The sequence below is a fragment of the Rhinolophus sinicus genome, linkage group LG02 (assembly GCF_036562045.2).
Source record: "Rhinolophus sinicus isolate RSC01 linkage group LG02, ASM3656204v1, whole genome shotgun sequence".
In the NCBI taxonomy this organism is placed as follows: domain Eukaryota; kingdom Metazoa; phylum Chordata; class Mammalia; order Chiroptera; family Rhinolophidae; genus Rhinolophus; species Rhinolophus sinicus.
The window spans coordinates 162884767-162901232 of NC_133752.1; the positions used below are offsets into that span (position 1 = coordinate 162884767).

A 16466-nucleotide genomic window follows, 5' to 3' on the forward strand; every position below is an offset into this window, starting at 1 on the left:
ATTTTTTTTTTGCAAAGGACCGTTACACTTGGGAGCAGAAGACTGGAGACGTTAAGCCGCAACAGAAAGAGTTATTTTTACTCTAACGGTGTTTTTCGTAAATGGGAAAGCTACAAAAGAGAGAAGTACAGGTTACCCCATACAACTTCCTGGGGTCTCCTCAGCCCGGCGCACGAGTCCCGGGACTGCAGGCGGCTGGGAGCCGGCCGAGCACCAGAAGGCGGCGCGCGCCGCACACGGCTACGCCGCGGTGTCGTAAAAGGGGCGGGGCGGAGGCGCCGTGGAGGGCGGCGGGGAGTAATCACCCGGAGGGGAACTTCTTGTTGGGCTTGGGGAGAGCGGCTGAGGTAGTTCGCCAGCACGGCGGACCTGGCAGGTGTGCAGCGCGAGCAGCTAGCGGCCGATGGCGCCGGGCACGAGCACCTGGCCGCCGAAGGCGCCGGGCGCGAGCGGCTGGCTGCGGATGGTGCCCGGCGCGAGCACCTGGCGGCCGATGGTGCCCGGCGCGAGCGCCCCGGGGTAGCGAGGGCGAGGAGGATGCGTGGCCCTGCGCACGCCCCTCTTCGAGCGGGGCGTTTGTTGCGCCAGGCCCAGGCAGCTATGGAACTGATTCGGCTCCTGGCCCTGGCGATGTTGGCGTTGCAACCAGGGGTGGCTGGTGGAGCCGAGACCGTCGGGAACTCCAGCGTGGGTAAGGTCGGGGGCGCCTCACTTTTGCAACCGAGTTACTTTTTAATTTATTCCAAGGTCAAAATCCTCTCCGGGGTCCGTCCACCTAGCGGGAGAGGTAGGTGGTGAGTTCAGACCAGCAGGAATGGATCAGGGTCCTTTCCTGCAGAAGGAAACTCCCTTTGCTAAAGAGGCCTTGCTGTCAACCTCCTAATTTAGGCTAGTGAAGTGCGAAGAAATACTTAACTCACTTGTTCAGACATGTTATTATTTCCTTCAGGGAGCAGCCATGTTTGTGGGTTTAATTTAACACTCTAAAGCACCTCTTTGCTCTCAAGTGGCGTATCTGAGCCTTTGGCCTATAAGGCTGGGTACAGAACTGAGGGCTTTACGATTGATGGCCCTTCAGGCAGCAGCCGGTTTTTACACTGCAAAATCTAGATGCTTTTCGAGTTGGTGAACTCGACAGAGTTGGAGAGGAAAAGTGAACTCAGAATGGGACTTTAGATTATAGGTCATGTGCTTGATGAGTGGGTTTTCGCAGTAGTTCGTGGTTTGTTAATGTATAAACTGACAAAGCACTAATTGTGACAGGCTGGTAATCATGTGCTTTTTTCCGTGAGATTAAGCACTTTCTTAGTTTTATTTTGAGCATTAGACTAGTTGCAGTTCTGAAACATAATATTTTCTGAATAATATGATTATATTCCTAAATGTTTATCTCTGAAAACCTGTGCAAACTGAATCCTAGAATGTTTGCATAGGACTTCGGGCCCAAACTGAAAAAGGCAATTATATTTTTGCAGAAAAAACAGCCTTTTTTATGATAGGGCACTAACATAACGTTCACTGAGTACGGAATGTGCCAGGTGCTTTTCATGGAATTGTTATTTAATCTTCATAACCCTGTGAAATAATTACAATCCTCACTTGGCAGAGGGTGAAGCTGAGCCCCGGGATGATGCTCACGACACAAGCGGACAGTTAATAGGGACACAGGCAGCATTTGAACACAAGTGTGTCTCGCTACAAATTTCATGGTTTTTAAGAAAAACTTGCATGATCCTCCTGAAAAATGGCTGAATTTCTATTTGAGGAGTCTGATCATTATACAAACTGAAGAAATTGAGCAACTGCTGTAATTTAGGAGGCTTTACCCATCTTTAGTAGGAGCTAACTCGCACACGTTGAGTAGTGACTTGAAAACCAAATGAATCTTTGAAGGTGGCAGATGTAGGTCGTAGAATATCTGAGGAAGGTGTTTTTTGTGACCAGCAGGGCACAGGAGGTGCATCATACATTTAAACGGTTTTCCCTTATCTTGAAGTCCCACTTCTCTGCTCTCTTTAATATCATTCATTATTGTTTCCGTTTCATATCCTGAAACTCACATGGAATTGCATAGTAATTGGAGTTGAGCGGAAATTCATTTGAGCCTTCTGTTTGTGCTACTGATAGTGCTATACGTAAGGTAGAAGGCCATTTGTGTAGTTAGTTGCCAGTGCCCTCTTCCTCTCAAAACTAGGGGAAAGGTAGTATGTACATTTTTGTGTTTCCTTTCAGCTTTTAGGGTTAATGAAAATTCATAAGAAGATGTAAATGAGAAATTGGGAGGAGCATTTGAATGCTGACCAGCTCAAGGAGCTGAATGAACTGTTTTTGTTTTTACTATTCCATGTGAAGAGAATTCTGAAGACACAGCTTTTCAGAGCTGTTCTAGAATTTGGTTGTTGTGCCAAAGCATAAACAATGGAGGTAAATTTTAGTAAATTAGTAAAAAGGAAGAGTTGGAAATTTTAAGGTTGCCAGTTTAGGATCTGATGGGAAAGAAAAGAAAAAGATTAGGATTGGGCAACTCTTTTTAGAATGGAATTATTGGAAAGAAAAAGTGACTCTGGGTAGGAGTGGAGGAAGGGTATGAAAAAGAGAAAAGAGTCCCATGCCCTGGGTCAGATGGCAAAAATATTTTTGGCAGAAAAAGCAGAGGCACTGCTTTTCAGAGGAGAGATACAACAAAAGTGCTGTCTCCATGTTAATAGTCATTTGCTCTGTAATATGATTTGCTGTGCTGTTTCCATCCCACTCCTAAAGTCCTATCATCTAATTATGCCTCATAAATTGTTTCTGATGAATTCTTTTCCAGATGGCTTAGAGGTGAAGTTAAGTTCCTGTTCACTTCTTCAGGATATATTTTGGATACATCTCTTCATTTGCCATGTCTACTTTTATGAGTAGAAATGAAATAGGGATTCTGCTAGTCTGTACTGATAAAGTTGTCTTGACTTTCAGTATTTTTTCCTTGTCACTCAATGGAAGTCTCCTTCTCCACTTGATGTTTATGATGAATGCGCTGGATATGTATACCTGTTAGTCCTCTTATTCCCACTAGTTTTATTTGTAGGACCAGACTAAATGCCTGGCTTTTTTTTTTGGAAGATGAGCCCCTGAAACACTGGAAAGCTAATGGAAGTTAATAATGATACTTTATTCTACAGTATTGGACAGTTTACAAAAAAAAAAATCCCCATTTGTTTGATACTTTCAGCCGCCAAAATGATTTATGCAGCACAATTACCGGTACTTCTATTTTACCATGAGGGAACTGAGGCCTAGAGGAAATAAATTGCTCACCTGAGGTCACAAAATTCAACTGTCATTCACTAAACATTTACTGTGTGCCAACTAGGTGACTTGTACTGTACTAGGCTTTAGAATGTCAAACATGACAAAGCCCTGCATAGCCAGGAGTCAAACCGTAACTGGTTTTGTTAATACGCAATCTTTTATAAAACTTGTGAAATGGGTATTGGACTGTTGAGGTAACCGTGCCAAAAGATTTTTCACACAGAAGTTAGGTTAAAGGTAACTAAGAATAGGGAAAAATATACTTATCCTTTCCTAATTCATCAAACATTTTGTTAGGCGTTCTCAAACCTGACTAGACATTAGAAAGACCTGGAGAACTTAAAAAAACACATATTGTTGAAGAGGGAACTAGAAATTGAAATTTAAAAGAAAAAGTAAATTTACAATAGCATCGAGAAACATTAAATATTTAGGGATAATTATAATGGAATATGTAAAGACCAGTATAGAGAAAACTATACAACATTCTTGAGATAAATTGGGAAATAGTAAATAGAGGGATATCTCAAATTTTATGGATTAGAAAATTCTGTATAAAGATACCATTTCTCTCTAATATGTTCAGTGCTATCCCAGTCAAAACTCCAGCAGGCTTTTTTCCTGGAAATTGACAGTCTGCTTTCTAAAATTTATATGGAAGTGAAAAAGGGCCCAAAATAGTCAAGACAGTGTTGAAGAGGAAGAACAAATTTTGGACAGAAATTAAAACAGTGCAATATTGGTGTTGGCATAGACAAATAGACCAATGGAACACAAGAGTCCATAAACAAACCCTCACATATGGTCACTTGACTTACCGTGTTTCCCCGAAAATAAGACCTAGCCAAGCCATCAGCTCTAATGAATGCATCTTTTGGAGCAGAAATTAATATAAGACCCGGTCTTATTTTAATATAAGACCGGGCCTAATATAATATGTAATATAATATAATACCGATCTTATTCTAATATAAGACCAGGTATAAAATAATATTATATAATACCGGGTCTTGTATTAATTTTTGCTCTAAAAGACGCATTAGAGTTGATGGTTTGGCTAGGTCTTATTTTCGGAGAAACATGGTATCATTAATAATTAGAGAAATGTAAATTAAAATCTCAGTGAGATACCACTATGTACCCAGCAGAGAAACTGATGATATCAAGTGTTGGTGAGACTCTTGGGCAACTGGAATACCCACAAGTTGATATGGGTGTAAATTGGCAAAAACACGTTGGATAACTGGCAGTATCTATGAACATAAGTATACTTTATTACCTGATAATTCCATTCATAGGTTTTACTCAAAAGAAATGTGTACAAATGTGCGCCAAAAGACATGCTCAAAAAATGTCTGAATGGAGTTATTCATAATAACTCCAAACTAGAAATAATCCAAATGTTATTAATAGTAAAATAGATAAATTGTGGTGTATTTATTTCATGAAGTATACAACAATGAAAATGAATGAATTTTAGTTACTATAGTAGCTTAAATGAATTGGACAAATATAATGATAATTTTTAGAAAGCTAGACAGAAAAGAATTAACGCTGTGTGATTCCATTTAATTAAATTTCAAAAACAGGTAAAGCCCACCTGTGGTGTTGGAAGTTAGTATCCTGGTTACCTCTGGGAAGGAGGGGAGAAGTACTAATTGGAAGGGGGCATTCTAGACCTCTAAGATGCTAGAATGCTGTTTGTAATCTTTGTGTACTTCTCTGTATGTATGTTATTTTAATAATTATTTGTTTTTTTAAATTGATGCTTGGACCCTAACCAACCGCAGGGATTTTTATTGAACTGGTTTGCAGAGGGGCCCAGGCAACAATTTTTTAAAAACCACCTCCAGATGATTGCAATGCACAGCCAGAGTAGATTACCACTGTATTAGAATTTCTTCCTAATAAGTATACCTCATGAGCACTGTAGAAAATTTGAAAAAATAAGGAAATGTGTAAAGAAAAGAAAAAATTATTTAAAATACACCCCCCAGAGGTACCTGCTTTTAATATCCCTACTTATTTTGTCAAGGGACCAGTTTTTTAAATAATGTATACAGCGTCTCTCTCCTTTATTATCTGGCTTCTGACTGGTTCTTGCTACAATCATTTGACTGGAGAAAGAGGATTATTGAGGCATGATCTTCCTGTAGCTTTTGGAAATTCAGGAAATAATAGATGAAAGTTGTAACTATTTCTGAAATGCCAGGTATTCTTCTTGAAGAACTCAGAAGCAGAGACTGTACAACTCAATGTTTTGGTCCTAATCATATATATTCTCACATAGGCTGTTTGTTTCCATTGCTGATTTTCTTAATGAGAACCAGACTCCTAGGTAGTGATCAACAGCCAAAACATATATCAGCAAATAGGTTTACTGGCTGAAATAGGTTTCCTGGCTGACATATGTGTGTGTGTGTGTGTGTGTGTGTGTGTGTATGTTTTTTTTCACCCCTAGAATATACTTTCACAAAAACAGAACTATTTTATTTCTTACTGATGTTGGAATCAGTATTATTGATGCCTGTATGTTCGTCAGTAGGGGATTGGTTGAGTAATTATAGTTACATACACAGAATGAAATACAGCGTTTAAAATGGTAAAGCAAAAATTATGTTGACGTGGAAAGATATCTGAAATGTACTAAATGGGCTATACCAAATGTATCTATATCATTTTTTCCATCTACAGAAAAATACTTATGCTGATATCTACCTAAATCCTGAAAGATGTATACCAAACTGTTAATAGTGATTATTTCTGCATAATATACTTGCTGGAAGAATTAACTTTCTCTACATTTCTTATCTTTTTAAAATAAGCGTTATATATTATTGAGGAAAATACTGTCATCTTAAAGGGAAAGCAAAACAAGTGTTAGAGTGTTGAGAGAGTGTCATCATTTTGTAGAGGTAGGATTGTCCCTATTTTGTAAATCGCAGTTTAAGAGTTGAGGTAGAACCTGTATTTTGCATGCCATCAAGCATGAAGGTTTTTTCAAATTGTTCATGTTCTTTCTGATAAGAACACCTCACTATCACTGGAGAAATTTTATAAACAATGAAATGTGCAAAGAAAAGTCACTTAAAATACATTCCCAGGGATACCTATGTTTAATATCCCTACTTATTTTAAGTTACTAGTTTAATAATATATTTTAATTTCTATTGTCCTACCTTTTTTCCTTACTGTCTTTTAAAACACTGAACATAAAAACGTGGACAGAGTGAGTGAGTGAGTGAAATGCAACCAGAGATGGAAGCAAGTAGACAGATGAGAAAGGCCAAGATGAGGTGTTGGAGAATTACTGACATACCTATCTTTTATGTGATTGAACTTGATCTTTAAACAAAACGCTCTTTTTTTCCAAAATGCCTATGTTTCAATGACTATCTGTGAAGTACCTGACCTGGGCGCACAAAAGACATTTTGCCAGTGTTGATGGCACCTTCCTTTGCAAGCTAGGTGTACATTTCCATGTGACAGATGAAGACATTAAGGTTTAAGGGAATTAAGAAACTTGCCTAAAATTATACAGCTAGTAAATGGTGGGATACAATTGAAGCCACCCCTGTATCTCCAGGCTGGCTTCAGAATCACTAGATTGTACTGTTCTTGAATACCAGTGCATTCACAATTGTTACTAGGTCCTCAGGGCTGTTAATCCTTAAATCCAGAGACTCTGTTCTGAATATAAGTGTTATTGTTACTGCCAAATGGGGAATTTTTCTGGGCTCTGGGAGCCAGCCATCTTGAGCGTCATCAGCCCTTTAAGTGTTGTTCGCATCTTTAGAAATAGCTTTCTTCCATTTTAGTTCTTACTTCCACCACTTACTACTAGCTGAGTCAGTCACCCTGGGTGGACTGCTTCACCTCTGTAAGCTTAATTGTCCTCATGAGTGAAATGGGGGCAGTAATAGTAATATTTATCTCAACAGGGTTTTCTTTCTGAGGATTAAATTAGTAGTACCTATATTTATGTATGTGATTTCTGCAAATTGATATTAGAGGTGCAAATTGATATTAGAGGTGCAAATGGTAAATGAAACGTTTCTCCCATTGTAGGTGTTATTGAATTTTCTGTGGGGAAATTTAGATACTTCAAGCTCAACAGGCCCTTTCCAGAGGAAGCTATTTTGCGTAATATTTCCAGCAATGTGACTTTTCTTATTTTCCAAATACACTCACAGTATCAGAATACAACAATTTCTTTTTCTAAGGTAAGTACAAAGAATTATTTCCATAAAAACTGTTTCCATATTTTGGGGTCTTGTAATTAGTATAAGCATTAGAATGTGATGACTCTTTATATTTAACTTTATGTCTTAATTGAAAAAAAAGAAATCAAGATTGGGTCCTGTCACATTAGTGATTTAGACTGGCTAAGAGATGAGTATCTCAGGCCTTTCTTGAGTGTGCCAATCTCTGACTTAAAGAAGGGGTGATAAAGTGCTGAATTTGGGAGAGGACGGCCTGTGCCAAATGTTTCCTGTCTGTAGTTAAAGCTTTCCTCATGATTTCCCACCTTTTTTTCCCTCTTGTTCTATGGGGTCCTTCATGATTTTTACTGGGAATACATTTTAATGCGTTTCCATTTTTGTTCAGTCATTTAGTGTTGAAGTTTACTAAGACCTGTAAGTTTAATAAGACCCTTATAGGATCAACTCTATTCTTTGGAGTCTCAGAAACAAAAGAATCCTGACACTGAGTTCATGCAGCCCAGTGGTTGGTTGGCTTTCAGCAGCATTTAGGACTCTGGCAAAGAAATCGTCACTAAACCCCTCAACCTCAGCTCACCTCAACCTCAACCTCAGCTCAACCTTCACCTCAACCTCAGCTTTGGGAAGTTTTCAAATGCCCTGGATTAACCTAAGCGATTTAGGACCTGCCATTTATGTTAACCTTTACAAATCTGTCTCTATTTAGCCTATATGATCCCTGAGACTAACAAATTTCACTCTATACGATGTTTTGCTTCGTTTTGTTTGTCTTAAGCCTATCTTACATTATTCTGGAATTTGCAAAATAAAGCTCTCTTAGTCTAAGTTATATATATTTTATAAACATTGCTCATATTATCTTTCAAACTAAGTATTTTGTATTTTTTTATTCCTGACGTACTGCTCCTACCATGAAGACTTTGAAATTGTGTGTGTGTGTGTGTGTGTGTGTGTGGTAGTTTAATAGACTAGAAATGGGAGAGTTTGATCCAGGAACAGAGGAAGGAATAAATTGTTAATTGTAAGAGATAACAGTGTGTATGACCCATACATTGATTTTGCTTTAGTTCTTGGCAGTCAGAGCAGAAATCAAAGCGTGTTGAATTTCATAACTTTCTTAGACAGAAGAAACATGCCAATGATTCAGGAGAAGCCAAGTTTTTTTTCTGGCACTAGGTTCAAAAGGAAACTCCCGTACATAGGAGACATAGTAAAATGGCACGTACATAATTTCCTCCTTAATGACATCACAGCATAGGCAACATTTGAAGGAAGAAATCTAGAACATACATACTAGATCAAATATATATATATCACGTGCCTCTGTGTGCTAGGCTGGTGGTTCTTTGCTTCAGGGGCCATAGACTTTGAATCCACTGAAATTGGGACTCTCTACCTGGCAAAATGTATAAATACACTTGTATAATTTCATGGGGATCTCTGGAAACTCATTGGGCCTCTGGGGCTTCTAGTTTGGAACCCCTGTGCCTGGTTTTCCATATACTTAGTTTAAGTCTCACAACAGCTCAGCAAAGTAGTTATAATGCCTGTTTTTACTTCTGAGGAAACAGCTTGGCTAAAGGGACATCGATACAACTAATGTGACAAAAGTGGCCTGAATGAATAGTGTCTTGGGCCTCACTTTTCATGCAGAAAGAGTCTTAGTTAACTTTAATTATCATACTGTTCTTTTGTGCTGCCTTTAGTTCTCACTGTATTTATACTACTGAAAAGATGGATGGTAACCAGAGCTGCACGTAGCTCTACAAGTGAGTGGTCTGTGTGAAGAGAATTGTTTGTTTCCTCTGCCTTTCCTGATGAAGTGTGGCACTTTGGAGTTTTTGGGTCATTCTCCCTTATGCTTGTCAAATTGAAACCCATCTGGCACTTACGGGAAAATCCTGTCAAGGAAACCTAACATATGCCAATCACAGTCCTCCAACTCAGTTTAGCCAGCTTACCTTCCCCTTAAGATAGGTCCTGCGAGTCTCATAAGGAACTCCCTGACCTCCTAGCCCCTCATGCTCTGTTTCTGCATTGCTTCTTCTAATGCTTTATAAAACTCACTCTTGCCCTGAATCCTTTGGGAAGAGCTCTCCACTGCTTGTGAAGGACTGTCCTCCCCCAACCTGTGGATTGTTTTCCCTTGAAGGGAGGACACCAAACTCATTGCTAAATTGCTATAGCTTTGTCATTTGACAGTGGTCTTAGTACTTGACATAGTAAATCTTAATTTAGGGTATTGAATAGCTTGGGAGTTTTGCTGTGCATCTGCTGTTTCTGATCACAAACATCATATATTTCAAATAGTTCTTCCATGAGTACGTATGGGCACATGCACATAGAGGTGAAAAGAATTTTTTAAGGAAGGCCTGTTTTTATTCCTTTTTGTTTTGAGAAGATGTAGAATAGAACATGCATACTAGATCAACTCTGGAATAAAAATATTTTGCTCAGCTCCCTCTTCCTGATGACTCTCTTCTTCCTTACAGCAAACTCTTCTTCCCAATTCCTCGGGAACAGGCACTGACAAAGGATTGGTTTTTATTCTTCGACCCGAGCAGAGTATGTGCTTTTGGTACTTAGAGACTTTAGACTCTGAGCCTGTCCAAAATGTGGCCATTCCACTCTCCTACTCAGAAAGAGGTAATGTTTTTGTCTTTGACTCCCTATTTCTTTCCAGAATGTGGGACTTGTACATGAAAATTTAGGGGAAACTATAATCCTATTAAAAATGTTTGTTATAAGTACAATGTATTTAATCAGAAAGGTTTTAACAGCAAGGGGTCTGGAGAATTAGCATGATGATTGAAAGCCCAGGTAGGGGCTAGGAGAATACATTTATTCATTCAAAAACATTTAAGGAGCTCTTAGAGAAGCAGTAACAAAAAGGCAAAACACAGTCCCTAACACTTTAGTTGGTTGTTCTAGGCAGAGGAAGGTGCAGAAAAAGAATGGAGGATTTGGATAATGGCAAATAGTGGGTGAGGCCAGAGCCAAAGTGTGAGGGCCTATTATACAATCTGGGGTTTGCATTTTATTCTTAGATTGGTTCGGAGGAAGCAGAGAGAGTTTGTAAGCAGAGGAGCGATGTGATGCATTTCATCTCTTAGAAAGTTAACTCTAGGGCGAGTGGGGAGTAGGTTGGAAAGGGTGTAACAGAGTCAGGGCTTAGCATACCGTGGAGGGCTCAGTAGGAGAAATGAGACTCTGAACAGAGGCCACAAGATAGGAGATGGAGAAAAGGGGCTGGATTTGAGATATTTGGAATGTAGAATTGATAAGACACAATGACCAGTGGTTGTGGGTTGTAAAAGGTGGGAGTGTAGGCTTCCTGTTTGAGCAGCTGGGATATAAAGATGCAAAATAAGCATAGAGATAAGGTTGTTGTGGTGCTAGACATTTTAGGGGGTTGGAGTGGGGTAGATAGTGGCTGTGGATTGGGACACAATGAACCCGAGACACTTGTAGGACATCTGGATGGAAATTCATAACAGGCAGTTTTACAGTTTACATTCATGACAGGCAGTTTTTTAATGCCTGACGTGGAGGAGTGATGTTATGTATTTAACGAATAACCGTTAGTAAAAGCCACGACAATGAGTGCGTGTCCAGGCATGTACGTAGAGACTTAGGGGAAAAATACTAGCAGGTACTTTCATAGTGCCACCCACATGCCAGGCACTGTTTCTGGGGCGTGCTAACTGCTGAGGTGTAAGCGTAAGACTGAAGAGTAGTCGGGGAGGTGAAAGAAGAAGGACCTGGAGGTTCTGCCTGAAGTAAGGAAGGCGTGGTAAGTAGTAGTACACTGCGGAGCGGCCAAGAGAAGGGACTGTAAGTATCCATATGATTGATTGCTCAGTGAAGAGTCAGTAGTGGCCTGTAATGAGTCATTTTAGTGGTTCTATGGGGATGAAAACTAGATTACGGTGAGTGAGGAATGAAGGTGAAGTGAGAAAATTTAGACTATACTCTGCATTTGGTGGTAATGGGAAGAGAAGGAATAGTAGTTGGTAAAGGAAGTAGAATCCAAAAGGTGAGTGGATTTAAAGAAAGACTGTTATCTGTAACAAAAGGGTAAGTTACCTGATCAAAAACCTTGGACTTCCAGCTTCCATCAAGAACAGTGTACAAAGAAAAGAAAAATTATGAACAATAAGCGTCAATTACAATACATATGATTTTCTCGGATGTGGTAAATATTCGTAACATATTTGCACACTGAGTATTTCCATCCCCAATCTGGCCAGAGGAAGTCAACCATCAAAATGCCTTAGTTTAAGGAAACTAAGACCTACCTGTGGGAATGACTGGATGAGTGCCTAGGAAGTTGAGATCTTATAACTCTTTAAATTGGTTTACCTTTTTCTGTCTTATCTCAGCCTCTCCACTGGGGCCACCATATATAGTTCTTTGTATGGAGTTGAGCTCATGCCAAGTGACTGATTTAAGTTTGTCATGCTTAGAAGCCATGAGTAGGATTTCTAATAAGAAAAGAAGAGCTGTTTTAGCCATGTTATTAATGTAAATGAAATACCCCAAATTTACTTTGTGTTTCATGAAACATTCAAATGCTAGTCAGATAGATGGTGTTGGGGGTCTTTTGAGATCTTTCACTTTTTTATATGGAAGGTATACATTTTTATACCAAAAAAATGTATACACATTTTAAGAAAGGAAAACTATTAAAATTGTAATACTCAATATACACCAATGACAAAAGATGAATACAAGTCACGTTTGACTTCTGCAATTACAAGAGGTGCTCAAAGTGGTTACCATCAGTGTCCAGATACTTCTGATTACAGCAAACTACTGCTTGAGCAACGCTGACCAAAGTGTCCACTTGTAGCCATTTTTTGGCACCCCCGGTCTACACAAGGACTCTTCCAGATTTGAGGATGACATCATCATCTTCTCCCTGTTGAAAGAAGCTTGTGAAAAGTGGAGACCCCTTCCTCTATTACCCTTGGAATTCCTTTTTTCTTTGGCAGTGTTTTTTTCCTTCCATCCCTGGGTTCTTATGCTCCTTTGTGGGGTCATAGACCCCTCCCCCCCAAATCTAATAAAAACCTCTCTCCCTAGAAAGTGCGCACATTCAACATGAAATTTCAGGGTGTTCATGGAGCCCCTGAAACCCATTCTTGGATCCAGCTTAAGAATCTGTCCCTTCTGACCTTTTCGACTCTAGAGCAGAGTTTGGCAAACTACAGACTATGAGCCAAATCCAGCTCGCCTGTTTTGTACATAGTCTCATTAGACTAGGCAGCGAGCCCTGCCCATTCATGTATGTGTTGTCTATGGCCGCTCTCGTGCCATGAAGGCAGGACTGAGTAGTTGCCACAGAGACCATCAGGCCCACAAAGCCTAAAATAGTCAAATCACTCTCTGGCCCTTGACAGAAAAGATTTACTGACCCCTGTTCCAGAGCCCTGAACCTCAGTTAACTTGACTTTTGTTAACCTCAGTTCATGAGGTAGTATAAAACTAGAAGTTCTATATTTAACTTCTACATAGGAAGTTCTTGTAAGAGTAGAGTACTGGTTTCTGAGTATAATTTGAATATGTAAGAATTCTTTGTTGAGTAACTTTGTTTTTTTTCCTCCAGATCCTGTTCCTGGAGGCTGTAATTTGGAGTTTGATTTAGATATTGATCCCAACATTTACCTGGAGTTTGATTTCTTTGAAACAACTATCAAATTTGCCCCAGCAAACCTGGGCTATGCAAGGTATGTCGGTCTCTTGTAATTACTTTTAGAACGTGCATGCCTACCTGTGGTGTAGATTCAGTGAACTCTCTGGCCCTTTGCAGGAAAGAGAACCCATCGTTCTCTCAGTAAAATTCAATTGTTGAATTTTTTTGAATGAAAGTATTTCATACATTGTAACTAATACTGAGTGGTCATTTACAGTTACTCTTGTCCCCTCCATTCTTATGAAGAGCCAAATGCTGAGTTTATTACGAGCTTAGAAGTACATCTTAGTTTCTGTAGCGTCTTAATTATGGAAAGCATTCTGTAGCTGTGAAATACCCTTAGTTTTTGGTAAAGATTTTATTACTTTAATGAAAACTCTGTCTTAGTGTCTACTTTAATAATAATTAACAATAGCTAACATTTGATGAACATTTGAATGCTCTTTGTGCATCATGCACAGTACTGAGTGATCTGTGTTCTGTCTTTTAATTCTAACAATTTTATTAAAAAGGGGCAGTTGTTCTTATTTTACAGAGAGGTTCCCTAAGGGTTATTGAGATTAAGTAACTTGCCTACTTACACACAGCTAACAAATGGTAAAGCTGGCATTTGACTCTAGGCCTGACATTAACATCTGGTTATTGATCCATCCTGTCTGTCAGTGTGTTCTTTTTCTTCATCCTGCCAAAATTGGAATCATTTCAGAAGTTTGAAATTCGAGCTTTTGGTTCCTTTTTGTAGATGGGACTTACCCAACAAGAGATTGATGTTCAGTTTTGTTGGTTGACTTTAGAGGCACAGATCCCCCGCCATGTGACATCAGGACGGGGCAGGACTCAAGGTGGAGGCTGCAGTACGATGTCTATCAGTATTTTCTGCCTGAGGATGACCTCACTGAGGAGGGGTTGCTGAAGCACCTGCAGAGGATGGCGGAAGTGCCTCAGGTGACAGCCAATGCTATCAAGGTAAGTCTGATTCTCCTGATTTGTGTGGCCAGATTGCGACACTTTTGCAAGAGCTGAGTAGGGGAGAAGCTGCTAGGAACTTATTTCTTTACTGTTCACTTGGTCTTTCTGGGATTCTCATTTGATTCTCTTTTATTTCATAATCTTGGGAGTCTTTTCTGGTGATACTCCAAAGTAATGCCAGCCTTTGAAAAGATGCATGTAAATTACGTTTTAGTTGCAGCCACTGATATGAACTGGTTATTTTGTGACACGGATGGAAGTGGGTGCTAATTTTTTTATGTACTCCCATACCTGTTAGGTTATACCCTTTAGCAATTATAAAAGTTAGAGTGTTTTGAGAAAAAAAATGAGAAACTCTTTAAGGATATACACATTGGCATTAATATTTAAACCCAAACTCAAAGTCTCTAACTTGGAACAAAATTTTTCTCTGAGCTTTGGGACCCCTGTAAATTCTCGCTTCTCCTTTGTGGGGTACAGGCCAGTAGCACTGGCATCATCACCTGGGCATTTACTAGAGTTGTAGCCTCTTAGGCTCCATCCCAGACCTACTCAGTCAGAATTTGCATTTTATAAAATTTGTATTTTAATTTTATGAGTGCATATTAAAATGGGAGGCTCACACTATAGCTCATTTTTGTGGATGGCAGGATGTTATCTTTATGTCATGAAAGGTGCCTGATAAACTAACATACAAGGTCATTCTTCAGTCTCATGGTTAATGGGTAGAGTTTTTCTAGACTGCTCTGATTCTTTCCAGAAGATTGATAGATTATCAGATTATTTGCAAAGAAATGATTGAAATGGCATACGTGATTAGCCTAGGGGCTCAATCTCTTGTAGGGCAAGATCTCATTTTGTTGCTGTGTGGCCTAGGACGTCATTGCCCCTTGCTAAGAGGGAGGCTTATACAAGAAATCTCATTGTGCTTATTCACAGATTAGGAGACACTATTGGAAAAGCTTATTAGCTTATTTTTTTTTAAAACAGGAAATTTTGAAGGCCGTTTTATTATTGGGAAGAATATAAGAACTCTCTGCCATTTACAATGATCAAATAAATAAAATACCTAGACATAAATTTAACAAAGGAGGTAAAAGACCTGTACTCCGAAAATTGTAAGACATTGAAGAAGTTACAAATAAATGGAAGCATACACCATGCTCCTGGATAGGAAGAATTAACATCGTTACAATGTCCATATTAGCCAAAGCTATCTATAGATTGAGTGCAGTCTCTATCAAACTACCAATGGCATTTTTCATGGAAAAAATTTATATAAGAACTATGAAACCAGGCCCGTTTTAGGTTACTTTTTAACTTTGAGTTAAGATTAAGAATTAGATATATTGTGTGCCAGAATTCAAGAAAACCCTCATTGGCCAACTTTGGGACAATTCAATCATCCAAAAGAAAATGACTGATTATATCTTTATAAAAAAAAGTTATTTTTCAATTACAGTTGACATTTAATATTTTATTAGTTTCAAATGTACAGCATAGTAGTTAGACATTTATATAACTTATGAAGTGATCTCCCCTATAAGTCTAGTACCCACCTGGTACCATACATAGTTATTACGATATTATTGACTATAATCCCTATGCTGTACTTTAGATCCCCGTGACTATTTTGTAACTGCCAATTTGTGCTTCTAAATCCTTTCACCTGGATTATAAGTCTTGAATAAATAAAACCAAGTCCATTCTGACACTTAAAAAAAAAACGGGAGATAAAGAAAAAGAAAACTTCCCAGGTGCTACTATGGGGAGAGATGCTTTATACCTCTCTCCCCATAGTAGCAACTGGGAAGTTTCTTACTTCCCAGAAAAATTACTCTGAACATTTATAAAGGGAAGGACTTTCCCTTGCCTTTTTAAAAGGAGACACTGTAATTCTTCCTCAATTGATGAGAGAAAACTGTTTACAGAACAATGTCAGCTAATAAATGTAGAAAGGATAATTAGAATTAGAAAATCACCATTTTGTGTCCCTCAATGAAATAATTCAGGCAAAGATTATTAGGTGAAAGGTTATTGGGGGACAGGGTACTCCCAGGATGCCTAAATAGCACTCTCAGGTGAATTCCAATTGTAAAGGGAAAACTACTTTCAGAGTGAATATTAGCTTCACTGATGGCCGGTCCACCGACATTATGTGCTTTCGTGAATGCAGTCTGACATTATCACCATGACCTATGGAATGTTCTAGCAAAACCTATTTAACCTGAATCTAGTCCTTGGAGTTCCTGTTTACAGGAACTACAGGGGATAAAACTACAAGT

At 39.0% G+C, this 16466-nt stretch overlaps 1 protein-coding gene across 1 annotated transcript in view; it reads left to right on the top strand.

Annotated features, from left to right (window-relative positions):
• Positions 1–257: 257 nt before the first annotated feature.
• The window catches only part of TM7SF3 (transmembrane 7 superfamily member 3), a 28355-nt gene continuing 12146 nt past the window's right edge, over positions 258–16466 (top strand). Inside the window, exons 1-5 of the mRNA XM_019737508.2 lie at positions 258–691; positions 7363–7517; positions 10010–10163; positions 13126–13246; positions 14007–14178. Coding sequence (XP_019593067.2) covers positions 538–691; positions 7363–7517; positions 10010–10163; positions 13126–13246; positions 14007–14178 — 756 coding nt within the window. The 5' untranslated portion in view covers positions 258–537. The remainder of the gene's footprint in view (positions 692–7362; positions 7518–10009; positions 10164–13125; positions 13247–14006; positions 14179–16466) is intronic.